This window comes from Amblyomma mixtum, chromosome 2 (assembly GCF_055824585.1).
Source record: "Amblyomma mixtum isolate Tamu chromosome 2, ASM5582458v1, whole genome shotgun sequence".
NCBI lineage: Eukaryota > Metazoa > Arthropoda > Arachnida > Ixodida > Ixodidae > Amblyomma > Amblyomma mixtum.
The window spans coordinates 171,887,715-171,902,937 of NC_143013.1; the positions used below are offsets into that span (position 1 = coordinate 171,887,715).

Genomic DNA, 15,223 nt, shown 5'->3' on the forward strand with positions numbered 1-15,223 from the left:
CGGGCGTTTTTACATTTCCTCTCCATTGAAATGCAGCCGAGCGTCGAAACCACTGAGCCACCGCGGCGGGTTCTGCGAACTAAAAAGATAAACTTCAACGGAGCGATGATTGGCAGACATTCGCATGCGTTCTAAAAAGAGTGCGCCGACTTGCTCTCCCGTCTCACCGCAAGACTGACGTGCAGTGTCCAAATTCTCGTTGCATATTGTTACGTGACGGCCAGCCGAACAATGAGACGAGATGACTGATGGCAATGAGATAATTAACGGGCGCTGGCGTGGAGCGAGCGCTCCGTCCCACGCCACTGCCAGTTTCGTCTTCTTCGTCACAATATTGTTTTCTTTTTTGTTTTTTGCGCTGCACGTATGCGTTTCGCCTCTCCGTTCCCTCAAGGAAGAAAGGGAGGGGAAACAGTTGACCAAATTGAAAGCTTATTCCGCGCAGCAGAGTGAGTTAGGCTGAAGGCAGACGATTCGGCGTGTCAAAAGTGATTGGCGCACTGGATACCTTGTGTGGTGGGTCAACGCGTCTTGATCGGCACAAAATTAGTTAGCTCTCGAACCTAGGCGACGTTCCTTTAGGCGCAAGAGGGCGTCCCATAAGCCTACACTGGTTAACTATTGGCGGTGTCATGCGGCGTAATGTACACAGCACGCGCCATGTATCAAAGCCTGAATTTTCTTTTGAAGTAAGCGATAGTCGTTCTCTAAAATATGCACCATTTGCATGCTACGCACTCTCTCTTGCGCGGTATTAATCCTGTCAATGCAGTGCAGTGTCTGTGTCCATTCAGCAAATGCTGTTTTGGCTTGTACCACCCGTTGATAACGGTTGCTGATAGCGCCTCGTGGGAGGCGCATTGCTTAACGCGGTAGTGTAGCGCAGTCTAACATTCACTTCGAGCCGTATAATTCCGCCTACTTGTCGAAACCAGGAAAGGACGCCTGCAGCCCGGTCGACATTCTTAAGACCGGCTGTTCCGTGGTGGGGAGCCCCGTGTCCGCCCCATGTATTTTTAATAGGCCGTACGGTGCCGAGCGTTGAGAACATACTGGAGCGCATAGTGTATGTAGTTTATACCGTATGCACGCCTGATACATGAGCTTGTGCGTGCTGCGCGCTAAAAATATTCTCACCCCACGGCGCACGTTCACCACCGCTCGCCCGTATCTCGAAGGACGCGGCACTCTCTGATGGGGATCTCCTCCCCACCAGTTGTTTTTGTTCCAGTGCGCTAAAATTTCCTCCTGCATTTTCTCGGCCTTCGCGGCATCTGTGCGCGGAAGAACAGAAACACAGCCCGTACAGCGCGGCCACTTTGCATGCTTCGCAGCCGGCGCGTATTAACGCCTGAGAACGGGAGTGCTGGTTAACGCTTCGTTTGCTATGGTCGGATAAAAGTCAAGAACGAGGCTGAAGAATCCCCTCGAAGGAGGCTCTCCGGCCGATGACGTCGACGAGTTCTCGGGACGTCGCGGTTAATCCGATTAAGCCGTGGTCATTCCCCTTTCATCTGCCGTGTGACGGACGCCCCAAAATGGTCACAGTTTCATGCGTAGGTGAACAGGCTTATCTAGTCCGAGACAGGACGCTACGTGCGCGCGGCTATGTACATAGAGTTTACTTCTTTTGTGATTGTGCGCAGTGGCCGCTCGCGCGCACTTATTTTCGGACAATGCTTGGACATTAGCGCGCGAGCGGCGCGAACTTGATTACTTGTGTATTTTGTAAATAGTGTACAAAGCTCTCCCCTGTCCTTTCTTGCTGTCGCTCCCGTCTATACTTCTCCTCACTATCCTCTCCCTTTCATTTCCGCCGGCTGCAGCTCGGGTGCTTAAGATATTAGATAGCATTTGCCGCGACCGGCAATACTCTTTTGCTTCACTTTTTTATTTTTAAATAAACCACTACCACCACCACAGGCTTATCCACCTCACTCCTTGGGTAACATAATTTTGCGGCAAGGTTAAGTGACTAGTGAGAGCAGAAATACCTGGCGTCTTCGATGGTCCCCGGTCAAATTGTAGGAAAATGCAGCCCACAGCATATTTCGTGGCCTTGAGTTGATCAGTCATCACTTGTCTTTTGCGCGTTCTTTGGCCGAAGGTGCCTCTGAGCCAGAAAAACGCACCGCTACCACCACCACAATTGTCATCAGCAGGATGGAAGGCTCTTACAAGGAGGGTTTTACACTACGGCAGATGTGGTCCGTAGCTCAGTTCCTGCATGGTTAAGCGCGTGGGGTTATCCACCGCCGCAAGGATACCCGAAGCCCTGCTCAACTGTTGATGTTGACAAGGACCTTTCAGTCACGGCCGTCGGAGTTAGGGCTTTCTGGCAACTTCACGCACACCCTCTTCAGTACGAGTTGCCTCCTATGTAGTGTATAGCTGTGTCGTGACGTGAGGCTTTGCGCAGGCGGAGATTATGGAGCGCAGCCACCGCGATGCGATTAACGGGCAGCGTCTGGCATGTTGTCTTACATTCAGGCCCCGAAACTTCTGCCTTATACTCCGCTGGCGCAGGAAACCACGAGGCTTCCGTAGCGCTATCCGGGTTTATGAGGCCAATAAGGGACCGGCCGATATATACGAGCCATATATTATTTTATTTTTTTATTTATTTATTCATACTGTTAACCCTCTGCATGAGGGTCATTACAGGGAGGGAAACATATACAGACACAAGTGCAATTCTCTTCGCTAAAAAAAAGAAACACTCAAATGCACAGAATTACAGATTTGCACAGCAATCTTCCAGGAACGCGTTCGCACCTATCACAAATTTGTCTACATCTGTTTGGTCCACAACGTCACTTGGTAGTTGATTCCAAATTTCTACAGCATCGGGAAAAAAGGAGTAGCGATAGACATCAGTACGTGTAATAATAGGCTGTAATACCTTACTGTGATTTTTCCGAGGGCAACGCTTCAGGGGAGGTGCAACATAGTGATGTTTATTAACTTTGACTTTATCATTCATTATCACAAAAAAAAGTTTCGATTTCTGCTTTAGTCTTCTTACTTCTAGTGATTCTAGCTGACACTCTTTTAGCATTGCTGTGACTGAATCAGTGCGGCGGTATTTAGAGCATATAAAACGTGCTGACATCCTTTGCAATCTTTCCAGTTTCCGTTTTAAACCCTTTTGATGAGGACTCCACACTGCATAACGAAGTACCGGTTTGGCTTCGCGCTGCCCTGTGTATATTTTTGTTTCAGATAGTCCTTCGCCACCTTTAAATTAGCAGGTTGCAATTTGTTAGGGCCGTGTGAACTTCGTTATCCATAGTGCCTCACCGTTATCGAAATGAAAATCTCAGTTGGCCGCCACAGGATTGCTAAATGTGTACATCGTCTATGAAAGAAAGGCCCGCACGGACGGACACTAACAAGACCGTGGCCTGTACGCCGTGTGTAGCGGCCATCGCAGATAGCGCACCTCATCAGCAAGTAAAAGGAGACGCGCATAAAACTGCGGCCGCTTTTTTCATGTACAGCCGCTCCCACACGTCTGGCGCGGTGCGAATCGCGGTATTTACATTGCAAAAGCGCGCACATGTTTTTCCGTCTGCGCGAGGCAAGGCCACCCACCAGCGTCGCTTTGGACGCACTGAAGTGGTTCCCACATCTTTTTCTTTTTTTTTTTAACCACCTCGTTCCTCACGTGACATGGGGTGCGAGTTCTGCTCAGTGTCCTTACCACGTGAAAGTTCGGCGCTGCTCTGCCCCGCCGGGCTTATTTTGAATCTGCCGGAAGCAGGCATTTCTTTGCAGTTGCAATAGGCGGACGCGACTTTATTAGTCGCTTTGCGTTCGGCTTTGACCTGTCTGGGGTTCTGATGGTCGCAGGCAATGCTGGCTCCGCACTGAGAACGCCACTCAGCGGGTGCAGGTCTGTATCATTCGGGTAATTAAGGCTGTCTTTCGCTTGCCCCTTCTCTCTAACACGAATAATCCTCGATGGGCCGCCGCGGTGGCTCATTGGCTATGGTGCTCGGCTGCTGACCCGAAAGACGCGGGTTCGATCCCGGCCGCGGCGGCTAGAATTTCTTTGGAGGAAAAATTCTAGAGGCCCGTGTACTGTGCGATGTCAGTGCACGCTAAAGAACCCCAGGTGGTCGAAATTTCCGGAGCCCTTCACTACGGCGTCTCTCATAGCCTTAGTCGCTTTGGGACGTTAAACCCCATAAACCAAACCAAACCTAATCCTCGATGGGAGTAAAGTGGAAGTAAACACTGCTCCAGTGCACTGCCTTTTAGGGGCACGGTATGCTGGCCAAATTCCGGAGTATATTTTGATCCCTAAATATACTGAATGCTGACTTTCGGCTACGAAGGCACATTCCCACTGCAAAGCATAGCGACCTGATGCAGTTAGCAGTGGGAGGAGACTTAAACGCGGCACCAGAGGCCTTGCCGCTAGCGAGTAGAACAGGTTGAAACCTCGGTTATAACCTTCGTGAGTGCTAGAACTTTTCATGTATTGAAGATGGAACTTGTTTCCGTTGCCAGCTGCAGGTATTCCGCATTTTTAGTGATGGAAATCTGCCCCATGGATTTGGACGGGATACCCCGCCCCTTAAAGGCAGTCCTCTAGGGGACAGCTTTCTTCCTTTTTAATCCTTTCGTGTGTAGAGTGTACCGCGCGCTCCCCGCTTACTGTAGCCAGGGATGCTGCCTCGTGCGCTCTCGGAACGCGCGGTACAGTTTAGCGGCGTTGTCCCGTCCTTCCTGTCTTGTCGCGTGCTCTTGCAACGTGAGCGCCGTGCCGGGTCCCCGGTCACGTCGATGCATCGCTCAAGCATCGCGCGCATATTGCTTTCGCTTCCAGACTTAACACAAATATCCCGTGCTCTTTGTTCTGCCGTGAAATCGGGGCTGCCCTGTAGACCTTTACAACGAGCATTCCAAGGACGGCGTCGTATTGCTCGCTCCACTGTTGTGCGTACCTGGAGCGAGCACGGTTGATGTGGCAGTGTGAACTCCTTCCACCTGGTCGTGAACAACCACAGAGCAGGTGTTTTAACACCTGCTTGTACCTGACAAGAAAAGTGTAGTGTGGCCACCTCGTCCTCGCTTGTCGCCCTGGTGGAGCGCAGAAATGAACAATTTCAATCTTGACCTACTGTGCTGAGAGGAAACGAGTTTATTTTTTTTTTAAATCAATGAGCGTGTTTTTGTCCCACACGATGATTCTCCTTTCGTGTGCAACCATGCGATTGAACAAGACGAGCTGGGCACTCTCAACGAAACTTTTTAGCTGGAATTGTCGAGTGTCTGTATACGCCGAGCGGTACACACACCGTACCTTGAAATAATTTCAATCCATTAGCTGATTCGAGAGTTTTCCATATGCTGATATGTTACATGTTGCGATATGTGCCACTTTCTCTAGCCTGAGCACATCTGGCATTCTTGGGGTCATTCAGCCGTTATTCACTAATAGCTGAGAATATATCTTCGCACAACTCGTCTCATGAACGCGATGGCATAGATGCGCGTGCAATAAATTTGCTGCTAATTACCCCGGAGCAGCACTCGGAGCCACGAAACAAATGTTTGCCTTGCTTTGATGTGCAATTAAATACTCCTCGTCAGTCAAGCCAATTCCCCCCCCCCCCCCCCCCACACACACACACACCTTCCGAAAGTAAGTCTTACGAGCAGGAGGGGGCTTTAATGAAAATAGGGATTTCCTAATCCATGTAATTTCAAAGTGAAAGTAGGCATAGCTTTCTGGGGAACCGCTTTCTCTATTACATTACTGATAACGTAGTTAAATGTTGCTAAAAAGAAGTCGTTGATTTTATTATTTTTTTTCGCTCCGGGCAACAGATTAAAATTTCCCCATTAATTACTCATTTTTTTGAAGGATTTTTAATAAGATTTTTAACGCTGATATCCGCCGTGAACTCGCTGTCCGCCAAATGAAAAAAAAAAGCGAACTATTCTGCAGGGAAAAACGTCCAACTTCTTTCTCTGCTGGGAAACACATTTCGGTAAACACAGACGGCAAACAGTTTTCATGGAAACACAGTATCTGCACGGATTGGCGACTAAACTAATTCCCAAGCAGTGATTGATCTTGTGACGTTCCAGATGCAATTGCAATACGACGCCATCGTTTTCTCTCAGCAGGAATGTCTAATGTGGCTTTTGGCGTCTCTCGTTATAAGGAGAAGAAAGCTTGGGGAGTATGGGGAAAAAAAAACTAAGCCAGTTGGCAAACTTGCTCCGTGGTAAACAGAAGCTCCGAAGCTCTAGGCAACGGGCGAAGTAAACGAACGGCTTACTTCGTCCGTTTTTCCTCCGTTTCTGCGCTTGCGTCTACCACGGAGCAGTGAGGATCTGAAGAAGCTTTGTCGTGCCTCGTTTGGAGACGTCTGCTAAGCCTTTCCCCCTCTTGTTGTTGCTCTTGCAGGCGGTGATGTGACTTCGGCCGCCGTCCGTCTTCCCGCCACCGCAGCCGAGATGGTGAGTGCTCGCTGCGACCTGCAGATTGCATGCGGCCATGTTTCTTTACTTTAGCTGTCGGTGTCGAGAGCTCTCTCAGACGACAAATCGACGGTGCTGCTATATGAGCTCCCGGCTTAGACTTTTCCAACCTTCTACCGCAGTAATACCGGCCTCTCTCTACCTTATCGCGCCGCTCTTCTCTCTCGTCGGCAAGGGGCCTTCACGTTGCCATTCTCAGAACACGAAGAAAAGCTCTTAATGCATCTCACATTTCAAAAGGAGCAACGCGTCCTTTAATGATCCGGCGAGTAACCGCTCAAGTGAGCCGTGCTGCGCGGTAGCCTGTATTGCGCGCAGCAGTGGCATGTAGTGTGTGATAAGCAGCCGAGCTTCGCTGCTTGGAACCTAACGATGTACCCGAATATGTCGGCGGATGTCGGGTGCGTGTAAATTAGACCTCGGAAAGCCGATCTCATTCCTTTCTGGTCACTGTGCAACAGGTACTGCGGGATTTGAGCACTAACCGCACCATTAATGCCTTCCCACCTATTTAAGCTGGTCGATGTGGTGCCGTAGGAAATCGCGATCGTGTCTGCAAGCACGTGCGGCGAGACTGAACGCAGTTGCCCCGTGGGCCATGGCACACAGCAGCGTATGTAGGCATGATCGCAACCTGAGGCATGCTGGCTACGAAAATAATGACGGCACAGAGGAACACACTGGATAGACTTTTAGTAGCATATATGTAGAGTCACTGCGAGAAATACCGAGGTGCGTTACATCGACAGCAGCAGGGGAAAGCAATGGAAAATTAAAAAAGGAAACAAAGAGCAACTGTAAAGGAGTGATAGATAGATAGAGAGAGAGAGAGATAGAGAGAGAGAGAGAGAGAGAGAGAGAGAGAGAGAGAGAGAGAGAGAGAGAGAGAGGTAAAGGCAGGGATGTAAAGGAGTGAATATCTGGGAAACAGTACGCATGGCGCTCTCGTGCGCTAGTCACTTTTGGGTTTTGTCTTTTTAAAATTTATCTCAACTGTGCGACACTCCCTGTGGTTTGATCGACGGTTGTTTGAGGCCCAGTGGTTGTCCCGTGTTAATGTGTTGTTTCCTATCTTTGCTTTCCATGATACCATGCTTCGCACTATACGTTCAACCAACTTGCCCAAGCGGAAGCTTCAAATGAGCGGAGTCATACAGCGGCAAAAGAAAGCAATCCAGCTGTCTCTTATCTTTGTCATTGAAGAGAGAATTTCTCTCGTCCTGGATGCGAACCCTTGCCTACAGTCAAGGCTTTACCTCTGGATGGCACTCTGCCTCGCGAGCTGACTACGCGGGGGAGGATACGATTTTAATATTAGTATTATAGTAGGATACAACTTTAAAAAAACAGCAGTTGCTAACACTGGGCCGCGGTCCGCGGCGTCCTGTATTCCTCCGCTGGCCAGTCGCAACACTAAACGAAATCAGCTTTTTAGTGTCTGACTATATCAAACAATCCGCGTATCGAAATTCTGGAGCCCATAATTTTTTTCTTGTGATAAGCTTCTTGTTTAGGCAACAAGAAACGTTTAAGCAGCGGACTACTTTTTCGTCGTGTAGGAATTCTGTGCGAGGAGGCTGAATGTAGGCGGAGCTTCACTGCAGACTTGCGTTGTATCCGACTATAGACAGGTGTATTGCGTGCAGTAGCTGACGTAAGGTGTGTTTCTTTAGGGAATAAATGAAATTACTATCAATCAGAGGGCAGCCATGCCGCCAGTGGCGGCCTCCGAATGCTACAAGTGGTTACGGCCGCGCCATTTTGCGACGGTAGGCTTCCAAGCATAGAAAAGGAAAAACCTTTTTCATTTACTTTTAAGACTACTCCTTTCTCCTTGGCCCTCTGGGTTGTCTGTTTGTAGAGCGAATACACACGCCCGGTTGTGGTTTCGGGTTCGATCGCCACACCAAGAAATATTTACCTTCAACTATGATGAGTTCACAGTTATGAAATATTTTTGCATTCCTACGCGGCAGAGTCCAGAATAAAAACCCCGTCGACAGTGGAGGAAGGAATCTTGATTGGAGTGAACTTGCATGCGTACGGTCGCACACACGGCACTCGCACACATGGGCTGGTCCCGCCCACCGGCGCGGCCGAAAACCGAGAGCCCCTGAGTTTGGCAAGGCGCCTCTGCGCGTTGCCCCGTCACAGGGCGGCCTCGCCCCGAACCCGGACGTCGTCCTGAGCCTCCAGACAAGGCCTCAGCCTGTCAACCGCCGGTCGCCCTTCGGCCCTATACGCGCCGCGTGCCGGGGCCCGAATTGGCGGCGTCGGCGCGCTTCCCGATCGGGCTGCACGGAGGCCCAGCCGCTTCGCAAAACGAGACTTAGCGAACGCGTCTGTTTCTTTTTCCGCCTTTGTTCTTCCTTAAGAGGATATGTTTGTTGAGCGGAGTGTTCTCGGGTTACAGCCGAGCTTCGCTAGTTGATCAAGGGCCGTTATTCCACTTTTCAGTCCTGATAAAGCAAACACACTTCGATGTCTTTGCGACTGCAAATAACACCGTCTAGTGACCGACCAAAGCGGTACTCCTCTTACGTTAGCACTGGTCAGATTATGCCTTAAACAACCGTGAAACTTAATTTCTCGTTTGCAGCCGCTTGCGGAAGCGAACTTCGCTCTAAGTGCGTTTTAAGTAAACCGTTCGAGTAAACCGTTTAACTAAACCGTCCTGACATTTTGAGCAGCGGCGCGGGCCAGTTCTGTTTAAAAGCCTTGAGCTACGGCCGTCCAGTAGCGTGACCTTGCGTTTGTAAATGTGATATAAATTTATTTTTTTATCCGGAGATCGCGCTGCATGCGCGTTCTTTGAGTAGAGCCGTAAACAAGAGATGTTCGTAAGAGACCGGCCATTAATCGGGCGAAGGCGCTGCCAGGAGGAGGCCCGTTCGCGTGAACCCAACAGGCAGACCTGTTTCTCATCGCAGAACATCCCATGATGCGTCCATGCCTGCGTACAAAGTTACAAAATAAATGTTGCAGCTGTGTATACTACTGAAAATGAAGAGTTCCAGTGGTATCTCGCATGCCTAACCATGCATCGCATTATCATACGTTACAGTATAAACCCGCGTCAACGTCGTATCGCTTTTACTGAACGCTGCTTTAAGTTTTTTTTTTTTTTCCGGGGGAGGGGGGGGGAGGTGGTGAGGAGGGGGGCTTTGTCTACGCGCACTAATTTAGGAAGGAAAGAAAAATCCGCCGACATTTGAAGACACTGCGGTCGTTCCCTTCTGTCTGTCGTTTTCCTGTCTCGGTTTGCTCCTTGGGGCGCAGGGCGACGTAGGCGGCAGTGTAAAGTGCCTGCATACCAGCTCGCGCCGTGCCTCTTCCCTCTCCGCGTCCCGCAGGGCTTCCACGCCGCAGCGCAGCGACAGGGGAGCGCCTCCAGGCCACGCCGCCGCCTCTTCTCCGACGCCATGTCCCCGCTGTGCTGGGTCCTCCCGTGCTTCTTCTTCGTGGGCGCCTCCTTGGCAGTGACCGTCCCCGGCGACTCCGGGGAGTCCGCGCCGGCGTGCCCCGCTCCGCGTCGCGGTGACGACGGCGTGCTCCTCGAGCCGGCGGCCGACGTCTTCCTGGGGGCGTTCGTGCAGGCCCACGAACCGGCCAGGGACGCCCTGCTGGGCTGCGGCCCCTCCCTCGCCCAGGGGGTCGAGTCGCTCGAGCTCTTCAAGTGGGCCGTCGCGCTGCTCAACAGGGACCAGGGATTCGTGCCCGGCGTCAAGATCGGTAAGCCTGCCGCTTGGGCGCGGTTTTTCGCGTGCACCCTCTCTCGGCAGTGCTTTTCTGTCACGACCATGGTCGGCTAGTCTCTGCGGTTTTAGCCTTGACTTACTCGGCGTGCGGTGTATTGTTTGCGAATACTGAGCGATATCCTTAGTTCACGGATTTCTCTTGTACATTGCTAAAGAAAATTAATCCATGAGTTGCGATTATAGTCTGAGGAATCTTTCAGGCTTTTGCGATTGTCTTAGTTAAGCTAATATTGTGCTTTACCCTCCAGCTCAGCTTAGTCGCAGCGATCATGAGGTATCTTATAGTAAACCCGTAAAGTAAGTATGTACTATCGGAGGCAAAAGGGGTATACTCCACGCGGCGGGATCCAGAGCAACGGAAAACTGCGGCATTTTGGCGAGCTAAAGCACGAAACATTGAAGCGAGCCAAGTGACATGCCTGCTGATAGTGAAGGTCACACATTGGCTGTCTCGATCCCAGATGCCTCCTGTAGATGGCGTTGCAACGCAGTTTTCCATTGCTCAGGCTCCCGCCGCGTGGAGTGCACCACTTTTGTCCTCAACAGTACATACGTGTGTCCCGGATAGGCAACAAATTCTTATTTAACGCCACAGCGTTTAGGTTCCCGTTCAGTGGAGCGAACCCGACATAGTCTTCGCCGGTGTGCGAAAAATCCCGATTGGTCGAGAAGGTATGGACGTCATGCTTTCATCTCTGGAATAAAAAGGTTGGTTGGTTTATGGGGTTTAACGTCCCAAAGCGACTAAGGCTATGAGAGACGCCGTAGTGCAGGGCTCCGGAAATTTCGACCACCTGGGGTTCTTTAACGTGCACTGACGTCGCACAGTACACGGGCCTCGAATTTCTCCTCCAAAGAAATTCAACCGCCGCGGCCGGGATCGAACCCGCGTCATTCGGGACAGCAGCCGAGCACCATAGCCACTGAGCCACCGCGGCGGCGGAATAAAAAGGATTACAGCATCAGTTGAATCGTGCTTACGGGGCCGTAGCATAACTCACATATCTTCTTTACAGGTAGGCACAACCCGCCGCGTTGACTCAGTGGTTAGAGCGCTCGGCTACTGAGCCGGAGTTCCCGCGTTCGAACCCAGACGCAGCGGCCGAATTTCGATGGAGGCGAAATTCCAGAGGCCCGTGTACTGTGCGATGTCAGTGCACGTTAAAGAACCCCAGGTGGTCGAAATTATTCCGGAGCCTTCCACCACTACGGCAGAATATACAGGCAATATTGCACCTCTTTCTTCCTTTCTTCTTTAATTTCCACCTTCTCCCTTTCCTTACGGTGCGGTTCGGCTGTCCACCGAGATGCGAGACAGCCACTGCACCATTTCCTTTCCACAAAAACCTATTTACAATCATTTTTTTTTGCAAGCAAGGATGTGAAGTAAATTAAGCTGGAAAGAAAACTGGGCAAATAGGTTGGGGATCGAACTTGTGGCCGTTCGGTAGTTAGGCACGCTACCCTAGCCATTGAGGCACGTTCATTCGATTTGGTTAAAGGGAGACCCTTTTGTTTGATGTGCCGAAGGAAAGCAAAAGTGAAAAATGACGAAACATATAAATACATAACAGTGCCCGTGTCTGCGAAGTGAGACGCAAAGAGGACCCCAGGCCACTGAAGCGACCCATTACCCCTAGGTTTTCGTTCTCTTGAGTTCTTCGCAAAAAATAAAAAAGACATTCCTTTTTTGGCTTGCCCCACAGCGATTATAGCAGTCACTTGTGTGAAATGCACGTCCACAGCAGTTTGGCTGTGCAAGCCGGTAATACAGATATAACAAGAACCAGAACCTACAGAACAACTGTGGAAGAAATACGATCTTTAACACTGGCCAAGCATCCGTGCGTGATGGCTGTCAAGAGCGACTGCCAGTTCGCTCCGAAGGCTTTCTTCATTTCGTTTAATTACTGAGCCTGGGTTTCCATATCCTTCTCCAGCTTAGCTGCTGTCTTAATGTCACTCGTCTACTCTTTCCTACTTCGCTAGGGCAAGGCAGCGTTGGGGAGAAGGAAACGGGGTCTCGTGGCATGGATATTAAGCCTGTCGTTGGAACAATTACATTGTTTCTGCCGCCGCGGTGGCTCAGTGGTTATGGTGCTCGGCTGCTGACCCGAAAGACGCCGGTTCGATCTCGGCCGCGGCGGCAAGAATTTCTTTGGAGGAGAAATTCTAGAGGCCCGTGTGCTGTGCGATGTCAGTGCACGTTAAATATATCCAGGTGGTCCAAATTTCCGAAGCCCTCCACAACGGCGTCTCTCATAGCCTTAGTCGCTTTGGGACGTTAAACCCCATAAACCAACCAACCAACATTGTTTCCTGTGAATTGTTTTGTTTGTTGGGCCCTTTATTTTATTTTCATTATTTGTTCTCGTTTGCTATGACGGCTGTCTACCACTGAACACGGAGCGAGAAATTTATACTCCGTCGTCGGTGGCTTATTGCTTTCGGCAAACGACGACGACACGCCAATTGTTCGGCTGGATCTGAAAGTACCAACGATAGATTAGTTTTGAAGGGTGAGCGCATAGTGCAATCAAAACGGTGGAAATCTCGGGTTACCGAATCGCAGGCGTAATAAGAGTTACGCCGAAGCAGTCCAGCCACCTCTTAATTGACATGAGCGCCGGAAATTCATTTCAGGCTGAGAGGCACGTGAATGACGCTCCTCGTTAACGGTGAAATTGGGTGCGCTAAGCCTACCCGTACCCCGCTATAAGCAAGGGGCTGTCACATCTAGGCCCCCGGCTCTCTTCGGTATCGGGCCTCGTAAATGCGCTGTCGGTCTTCATTTAGCGTTTCCGGCGCCTGCTGTAGGCGTGCAGTTGGGCAGAAGACGCCCATAAGACGTGAGGCTAGTTCGCAAGGGACAGAGCGCGTCTTGAACAAAACATGGTACAGTACATTGGTGCGATGCAAAAAAACAAAAGCGCGCCGCTCGTTCTACGTTCAGACTTAATTTCTTCACGCCGCCATTTAGGTATGGTGCTGACGCTGGCTCAGATCCGTTTTGGTGTTCACGTGGCAACGTGCAGTCAGGCACTGTTGGACTCGTTCGTGGCCGTTCGTTGCAAGAAATAAAACACGTTGAGTTACCCGCCGCGGTGGCTCAGTGGTAAGGCGCTCGTCTACCGAGCTGGAGTACCCGGCTTTGAACCCGACCGCGGCGGCCGCGTTTCGATGGAGGCGAAACGCAAGAGGCGCCCGTGTGCTGTGCGATGTCAGTGCACGTTAACGATCCCCAGGTGGTCGAAATTATTCCGGAGACCTCCAATACGGCACCTCTTTCTCTCTTTCTTCTTTCACTCCCATCTTCCTCCCTTCCTTTACGGCGCGGTTCAGGTGTCCGCCGAGATATGTGAGACAGATACTGTGCCATTTCCTTTCCTCAAAAACTAATTTACCAATTTTATTTGGATTGTGCGCTGCTGGGACGCTGCTAGAACTGCAGCTCAAAAAAAATGGCTGAGGCTTAGCTAGCCTAGTCAGATGCGAAGCATATTGATGGCTAGGCTTGGTAAAGTTCCTCGCTTTGTTCTTCAGTTGTTGTGGAACGTTGTCGCAGAGCCGCATATTGAGCACGCCGCTTAGCCAGACGTTCATCCCGCTCTTCATCGGTCTCTGTGGCACGCTGAAGCTTTCGCTTCTCGTTCAAATCAGCCCTGCTTCTAGGCGGCATCCCAACACCTGGCCGCCTCGTAAGTACCCGGAGAGCGAGGCAAGCTCAGCTTTATACCGCTGCTGTAGCGTCACGTGGTCAGCTGCAGCGCCTCTGATGTGGAGCCTCCACCGCCGCGGCCGACCGCGCGAGCCGGCAGCCCATCTCTCCTCTGCTGTGACGTCATGTTGTCACGTGGTGTCACGTGGTCACGCTAAAGGTCAATGGTAGCTCCACCGCCGCGCTCGACGGGCTGTAGTGTAGCTCTAGTAATATGCTTCGCATAAAACAAGCAAAAGCTAGGAGGTATGTGTGCCCTGAGACATACGCTTGGTAACCATGGTTGAAGTGGAAGAGCTCAAATCCCTTGCGGCATAGGCACGCAGTCTGAGGTTTAGAGGTGCATTGCTTTGTTGGCGAATGCAACTTCGGGCAGTGCATTTCACATCAAGGGCGCATGTAAAGGCTGAAACGGCAAAAAAAGTTTTTCGCGTTGTTCGTGGCCATCGAGCTTGTCCCCAGTGTAAAAACAGATGTTATAAATGCTCAGTTCTTGTTGCTCGGATGTATCGTGTTCAGCGTGGAGCTTAAGTGTGGCATCGTAGTGGAGCTAAGGCTTGAGTGAAGCTTATGTTCTGCACAGACTATGGGGCTAGCGGGCCTCCGTACCCGGCTTGGCTTGCTATATCCGGGGCATTCCGCCAGAGTGATTTGTATTTGCCACGCGGCTTCTTCCTTTCCCTGTGTTCAGGCATGCGGGTGTTCGACTCCTGCGGCCACAAGGCCAGGGCCTACCTGCAGCTGGACGCGCTCCTGCCTGTTCTACGCGGAAGCTCCGAGACCTGTGTCGGCACGGCCAACAGCTCCAGGGTGATCGGTGAGTCGGTCAAGCCTACGCTAGGGGCATGCAGCTGCGATCCACAGAGAGCGATGGGCGCCTGTTGTCAAAGGAAACTTCAGCTCTATGATACGTTGCGACAACGCTGTAGATCGTATTTATGGACGAGTACTGGAGATGGATGACTCTTTTCTTCGGAAATTAATTCGCCAGTACAAGAAAAGGGGAGGCAGAGTGTTTTTGATAGCGACAAGAGTAAGGTCGCATAAATGCGACCTAACTCTTGTCGCCCATCGGAGCCCACCGGTCGCATGTGGCTCCTTTTTCTTCTGCTTTTCGTATCAGCTATTATTAATTAATTACGCTATCAATCTCCCATCTATCAGAACAACAAATTAAAGAAAATTAACGTCAACTTATGCTCCTTGCTTTCGTTATGTATTGCTCATACTATGTTGTTTGAAACAAGTA

The 15,223-nt window shown here is 50.8% G+C and overlaps 1 protein-coding gene across 1 annotated transcript in view; it reads left to right on the forward strand.

Annotated features, from left to right (window-relative positions):
- Positions 1–15,223, forward strand: part of LOC149361615 (uncharacterized) — a 207,665-nt gene that overhangs the window by 161,714 nt on the left and 30,728 nt on the right. Inside the window, exons 3-5 of the mRNA XM_089572735.1 lie at positions 6,425–6,477; positions 9,852–10,230; positions 14,666–14,791. Of these exons, the coding sequence (XP_089428861.1) occupies positions 6,475–6,477; positions 9,852–10,230; positions 14,666–14,791 (508 nt within the window). The 5' untranslated portion in view covers positions 6,425–6,474. The remainder of the gene's footprint in view (positions 1–6,424; positions 6,478–9,851; positions 10,231–14,665; positions 14,792–15,223) is intronic.